This window comes from Cebus imitator, unplaced genomic scaffold (genome assembly GCF_001604975.1).
Source record: "Cebus imitator isolate Cc_AM_T3 unplaced genomic scaffold, Cebus_imitator-1.0 Scaffold654, whole genome shotgun sequence".
Taxonomy (NCBI): Eukaryota; Metazoa; Chordata; class Mammalia; order Primates; family Cebidae; genus Cebus; species Cebus imitator.
This window is the reverse complement of record NW_016107969.1, coordinates 274,508-281,126: the sequence shown is the minus strand read 5'-3', so window position 1 is coordinate 281,126 and position 6,619 is coordinate 274,508. Positions and strand designations below refer to the sequence as shown.

At 44.2% G+C, this 6,619-nt stretch overlaps 3 protein-coding genes, 1 long non-coding RNA gene and 1 pseudogene across 7 annotated transcripts in view; 3 read left to right on the top strand and 2 right to left on the bottom strand.

Moving 5' to 3' along the window:
* Positions 1 to 2,865, top strand: part of LOC119469433 — a 50,380-nt pseudogene extending 47,515 nt beyond the window's left edge.
* The window catches only part of LOC119469431 (zinc finger protein 160-like), a 609,418-nt gene that overhangs the window by 469,675 nt on the left and 133,124 nt on the right, over positions 1 to 6,619 (bottom strand). The gene's annotated exons all lie outside the window — the stretch shown is intronic.
* The window catches only part of LOC108295644 (zinc finger protein 845-like), a 43,261-nt gene that overhangs the window by 15,394 nt on the left and 21,248 nt on the right, over positions 1 to 6,619 (top strand). The window lies entirely within an intron of this gene.
* LOC119469436 overlaps positions 3,408 to 6,619 on the bottom strand; it is a 24,225-nt gene continuing 21,013 nt past the window's right edge. Inside the window, exon 3 of one of the 2 annotated variants that reach the window (XR_005198229.1) lies at positions 3,408 to 3,476. This is a non-coding gene — a long non-coding RNA (uncharacterized LOC119469436). Of the gene's footprint in view, positions 3,477 to 3,951; positions 3,981 to 6,619 lie in introns of those variants that run through there. The other variant, XR_005198230.1, reaches the window with a different exon arrangement.
* LOC108295656 (POU domain, class 5, transcription factor 1-like) lies at positions 4,404 to 6,619 on the top strand. The gene is made up of 2 exons (XM_017517950.2): positions 4,404 to 5,936; positions 6,110 to 6,619. Exons 1-2 carry the CDS (start codon positions 5,121 to 5,123, stop codon positions 6,374 to 6,376), a joined length of 1,083 nt encoding a protein of 360 aa, XP_017373439.1. The 5' UTR covers positions 4,404 to 5,120; the 3' UTR covers positions 6,377 to 6,619.

The window sequence follows — 6,619 nt, the reverse complement described above, 5'->3', positions numbered from 1 at the left end:
CGCCTCGGCCTCCCAAAGTGCTGGGATTACAGGCGTGAGCCACCGCGCCCGGCCCGCTTTTTATAATTTTTTAAAGTTTTCTCTTAATTCAATGAGCTTCCAACTCTTTGGGGGTGGGGGTAATGGGGTCTCACAGTGTCCCCGAGGATGGAGTGCAATGGTGTGATCTTGGTTCAATTCAACCTCTGCTCTCAGGGCTCAGGCAATCCTCCCAGCTCAGTCTGGCAAGTAGCTGTTGATGTGTCCTCTCTAGGTTTTTGCTTGTAATGTCTTAACCTGAAGTTGCCCATAAGTGTGTATGTAGATGTGATTTGAAGTGTGTGCAGTAGTGTACTAATGGATAAACCATTATTTATTTATTTATTTATTTAGGACAGAGTCTTACTCTGTTGACAGAGTGGAGTGCAGTGATGCTATATCAGCTCCTGCAACTTCCACCTCCCTAGTTCAAGTGATTCTCCTGCATCAACCTCCCGCGTAGCTGGGACTACAGCTGCTTGCCACCACACCCAGCTGATTTTTGTATTTTTTGTAGAGATGGAGTCTCAACTAGTTGGCCAGGATGGTCTCAATCTTGCAATCTTGTGATCTGCTCGCCTTGACCTCTATAAGTACTGGCATTACAGACCTGAGCCACTGTGCCTGGCCAAACCCACAGTGTGTAGAAACACATGATTAACTACTTATATATATATATATATATTTTTTTTTTTTTTTGATGTGTGTGTGTATGCATGTATATATATACTTTTTTTTTTTTTTTTAAGAGTCTCACTGTGTTGCCTAGGCCAGAGAGCAGTGGCATGATCAAAGCTTACTGCAATCTCCGCCTTCAGAGTTCAAGTGATTCCTCTTCATCAGCTTCCTAAACAGCTGGGATTACAGGGGCTTTCCCCCACCATGCCCAGCTAACTTTTAAATTTTTGATAGATACTAGGTTTTGCCAGGTTGTCTAGGTTCGTCTCAAACTCCTGACTTCAAGTGATTTACCCACCTAAGTCTCCCAGTGTGATGAGATTACAGGTGTGAACCACTATGCCTTCCCTTATTTTTATATACATATATATATGTATATTTTAGACAGTCTTACTCTGCAGCCCAAGGTGGAGTGCAGTGGTGTAATCTCAGCTGACTGTGAAATTTGCCACTGCGGTTCAAGTGAACCTCTTGTGTCGCCCTCCCAAGAAGCTGGGACAAGAAATGTATGCTACCACACCCAGTTAATTTTTTTTTGTATTTTTGGTAGAGACCGGCTTTTACCATGTTGCATTGGATTGTCTCAAACTCCTGAGCTCAGGCAATCCACCCACCTTTGCCTCTCAAAGTGCTTGGATTACAAACAGCCTCCGTATTCAGCAGAGACTTCCACAATGGCTTAGAAGATTTTAAAATTTATTATGGAAAAGTATAATAAAAAGCAACTACACAGAAAAAATGTTCAAAGATACCTACTGTGGATTTGTCAAAACACAATCTGGGATCAAATCAATACTTATTTTCTTTTTTCTTATTTCATTTGAAGATGATAACTCACTCCTCCATAACGTTTTGTTGAAATGTGTTTTTCATTTTAGGGACGCTTGACTTTCAGGGATGTGGCTATAGAATTCTCTTTGGCAGAGTGGAAATGCCTAACCCATGCGCAGAGGGCTTTATACAGAGAAGTGATGTTGGAGAACTACAGGAACCTGGAGTCTGTGGGTGAGAAAAATGTCCCTCCAGACATGAGGAATCTGCCCTTGTCTATCTTGGCTCTTCCTGGTTTGTATTCTCTGTTGCAATTTTGCCCCATATATGCTTTTGATGTACATGTCATTGTTTTCTGCAGCGAGGACCCTTCTATCAGGCATCAGTAGCTTCTTAGGGCTCTCCTATGCAGTGGCTTTACATAAAAACAGAAATCCATGAACACGTGGACCAATGCAGTTGAACATCATCCTGCTCTAGGCAGAGATGCCCCAGGAGTCCCTGAGCAGAATTGTCTGCATGGTCCAGGATACAAGATAGAAAGCATGACACTGACTGACAAGTGTTTCCAGCTGTGTTTCTGTTTGTTTATTTGTTTTTGAAATAGAGTCTCCCTCTATTGTCCAGGCTGGTGTACACTGTCATGATCTCAGTTCATTGAGATTACAGGTGTGAGCCATCATGCCCGGCCTTTCGTTCTGGTTTTTGAGGAGCATCATAGAAGCATTTCTCACTGGCACTGTGACAGTGTTCTTCACATAAACTAATGATCATCTTCTCTAAGCAGCAGTCACTATGTAGACATTGTTTGGGCTGACTGCTTCATATATATGTATTTTTTTATTTGTTGGTTTTTAAATTTTTTAATATTTTTTTTTATTTGTTGGTTTTTTAACCACCAAAAGATATGGGAAGTTTAACACATAAGTCTCTTGATTGAACTCTTTTTTTATTCTGACACAAAATTTTGCTCTTGTTGCCCAGGCTGGAGTGCAATGGTGAAATCTCTGCTCACTGCAACCTCCACCTTTTGGGTTTAAGCGATTCTCTTGCCTCAGCCTCCTGAGTAGCTGGAATTAACAGGAACTCACCACCACATCTGACTAATTTTTGTCTTTTTAGTAAGTGGGTGTTCATAAACTTTGAAGATCACATTTGGGAAGTTTATAATAACTCTTGTTCTTTGTGTAGTATTTATACATTTCAATATTACCTATTATTTACTATCTGTACTTAATTGGAAACCTACTGGTCTTTATATTTTTCAGATAGGTTTTTAAAATCCATGATGAAGTTCTCACCAGCAGGGCAAGGGAGTACAAGAGAAGGGATCCACACAGGGACATTGGGAAAATATACAAGTCATCACATTGGAGATTTTTGCTTCCCAGAAGTTGAGAAAGATATTCATGAGTTTGAGTTTCAGTGGCAAGAAGTCAAAGGAAATGGCCATGAAGCACTCATGACAGAACCCAAGGAGTTGACTGGTAGTACACAGCAATATGAGGAAAGGTGTGCTGGCAAGAAGCCTATTGGAGATCAGCTTGGATTAAGCTTTCATTCGCATCTGCACATATTTCAGACCGACGGAAACATTGATAATCAAGTAGAGAAGTCTGTCAATGATGATTCCTCAGTTTCAACAGCCCAAAAAATTTCTTGTATGCTCAAAACCCATGTTTCTAATAAGCATGAGAATAATGTCCTCCATTCTTCGTTATTCACACAAAAACAGGAAGTACACATGAGAGAAAAACCTTTCCATTGTATTAGGTGTGGCGAAGCCTTTCATAATAGTTCACTCTTAAGGAGACATGAAATAACCCATTCAGGAGAGAAACAAAACAAATGTGATATATGTGGCAAAGTCTTTCATAAGAAGCACAACCTTGTATGCCACCATGGAGCTCATACTGGAGGGAAACCTTACAAGTGTAATGAGTGTGGCAAGACCTTTACTCAAATGTCATCCCTTACATGCCATCATAGACTTCATACTGGAGAGAAACCTTACAAGTGTAACGAGTGCGGCAAGACCTTCAACCGGAAGTCATCCCTGCAATCCCATCATAAAATTCACACTGGAAATAAACCTTACACATGTAACGAATGTGGCAAGGTTCTTAATAAACAAGCACTCCTTTCACATCACTGTAGATTTCATACTGGAGAGAAACCTTATAAATGTGAAGAATGTGACAAAGTTTTTATTTGTAGATCACACGTTGAAAGACATAATAGAATTCATACTGGAGAGAAACCTTATACATGTAATGAATGTGGCAAGGGTTTTAATCAAAAGTCACAGCTTGTATATCATCTTAGAAGTCATACTGGAGAGAAACCTTACAAGTGTAATGAGTGTGGCAGGACCTTCAGTCACATGTCATCTGTTTCAGTTCATCACAGAATTCATACAGGAGAGAAACCTTACAAGTGTAATGAGTGTGGCAGGACTTTCCGTCAGTCATCATCATTTTTAGTTCATCATAGACTTCATACTGGAGAGAAACCTTACAAGTGTAATGAGTGTAGCAAGACCTTCAGTCAGATATCATCTTTTACATACCATCGTAGTTGTCATACTGGAGAGAAACCTTACAAGTGTAATGAGTGTGGCAAGAACTTCCGTCAGTATTCAGCCCTTGTAAACCATAAGGCAATTCATACTGGAGAGAAACCTTACAAGTGTAATGAGTGTGGCAAGACCTTCAGTCAGTCATCCTTTGTAGTTCATCATAGAATTCATACAGGAGAGAAACCTTACAAGTGCAATGAGTGTGGCAAGACCTTCCGTCAGTCATCATCCTTTTCAGTTCATCGCAGAATTCATACAGGAGAGAAACCTTACAAGTGTAATGAGTGTGGCAGGACCTTCCGTCAGTCATCATCCTTTTTAGTTCATCGCAGACTTCATACTGGAGAAAAACCTTACAAGTGTAATGAGTGTAGCAAGACCTTCAGTCAGGTGTCATCCCTGAAATGCCATCGTAGTCTTCATACTGGAGAGAAAGCTTACAAGTGTAATGAGTGTGGCAAGACCTTCAGTCATTCATCATCCCTTTTAGTTCATCGCAGAATTCATACAGGAGAGAAACCTTACAAGTGTAATGAGTGTTGCAAGACTTTCATTCAAAAGGTATCCCTTATAAGGCATCGTAGACTTCATACTGCAGAAAAACTTTAGAAATGCAATGAGTGTGGCAAGACCTTCAGTCAGATGTCATCTCTTGTAGTCTATTGTAAACTTCATACTGGAGAGGAAACCTTAGAAGTGTAATGAGGGTAGCAAGATCTTCACTCATAATTCAGACCTTATAATTCATAAGGCAATTCATTCTGGAGATAAACTGACAAGTGTAATGAGTGTGGCAAGGTTTGTGATTAACACAGCTTGCACAACATTAGAGAGTTCATACTCGAGAGAAACCTTGCAAATGTAATGAGTGTGGCAAAGCCTTTGGTGTGCAGTCAACACTTATCCACCATCAAGCGATCCATGGTATAGGGAAACTTAATGTAACGATTCTCACAATGTTTTCAGTAGTTACAACCATTGCAAATTATTAGAGAATCCATAATAAAGAGACATCTTAGTCCCTTGGCAAGCCCTCATTTCACCAGGCCCCCGGCTTGGGGCGCCTTCCTCCCCCATGGCGGGACACCTGGCTTCGGATTTTGCCTTCTCGCCCCCTCCAGGTGGTGGAGGTGATGGGCCAGGGGGGCCGGAGACGGGCTGGGTTGATCCTCGGACCTGGCTAAGCTTCCAGGGCCCTCCTGGAGGGCCAGGAATCGGGCCAGGGGTTAGGCCAGGCTCTGAGGTGTGGGGGATTCCCCCGTGCCCCCCACCGTATGAGTTGTGTGGGGGGATGGCATACTGTGGGCCTCAGGTTGGAGTGGGGCTAGTACCCCAAGGCGGCTTGGAGACCTCTCAGCCTGAGGGCGAAGCAGGAGCCGGGGTGGAGAGCAACTCCGAGGGGGCCTCCCCGGAGCCCTGCACCATCCCCCCTGGTGCCGTGAAGCTGGAGAAGGAGAAGCTGGAACAAAACCCGGAGGAGTCCCAAGACATCAAAGCTCTGCAGAAAGAACTCGAGCAATTTGCCAAGCTCCTAAAGCAGAAGAGGATCACTCTGGGATATACACAGGCCGATGTGGGGCTCACCCTGGGGGTTCTGTTTGGAAAGGTGTTCAGCCAAACGACCATCTGCCGCTTTAAGGCTCTGCAGCTTAGCTTCAAGAACATGTGTAAGCTGCGGCCTTTACTGCAGAAGTGGGTGGAGGAAGCAGATAACAATGAAAATCTTCAGGAGATATGCAAAGCAGAAACCCTCGTGCAGGCCCGAAAGAGAAAGCGAACCAGTATCGAGAACCGAGTGAGAGGCAACCTGGAGAATTTGTTCCTGCAGTGCCCGAAACCCACACTTCAGCAGATCAGCCACATCGCCCAGCAGCTTGGGCTTGAGAAGGATGTGAGTGACAAGCCTCTCCACGGGCTCCATCTCTTTCCTGTGTCACGACCTCTGCTTTCCCTAGCTCTGGCTCCTCCTCCAACCACCCTAGGGCTGTTGGCTTTGGGCAGAATGACCCAGTAGGGTCAGTCCCGTCTCTCCGCTCATTGTCTAATGTCACTCTCCACTCACAGGTGGTCCGTGTGTGGTTCTGTAACCGGCGCCAGAAGGGCAAGCGATCAAGCAGTGACTATGCACAACGAGAGGATTTTGAGGCTGCTGGGTCTCCTTTCTCAGGGGGACCAGTGTCCTTTCCTCTGGCCCCAGGGCCCCATTTTGGTACCCCAGGCTATGGGAGCCCTCATTTTACTGCACTGTACTCCTGGGTCCCTTTCCCTGAGGGGGAAGCCTTCCCCCCTGTCTCTGTCCCCACTCTGGGCTCTCCCATGCATTCCAACTGAGGTGCCTGTCCTAGGAATGGGGGACAGGGAGAGAGGAGAAGCTAGGGAAGGAGAACCTGGAGTTTGTGCCAGGGCTTTTAGGATTAAGTTCTTCATTCACTAAGGAAGGGATTGGGAACACAAAGGGTGAGGGCAGGGGAGTTTGGGGCAACTGGTTAAAGGGAAGGTGAAGTTCAATGATGCTCTTGATTTTAATCCCCACATGTATCACTTTTTTCTTAAATAAAGAAGCCTGGGACACAG

Bases quoted from the DNA above. Each gene is read 5' to 3' on its own strand.
- LOC108295656 (XM_017517950.2), top strand. From the start codon at position 5,121: ATGGCGGGACACCTGGCTTCGGATTTTGCCTTCTCGCCCCCTCCAGGT. The intron at 5,937-6,109 runs GTGAGTGACAAG...CTCCACTCACAG, and splicing joins AGCTTGGGCTTGAGAAGGAT to GTGGTCCGTGTGTGGTTCTG.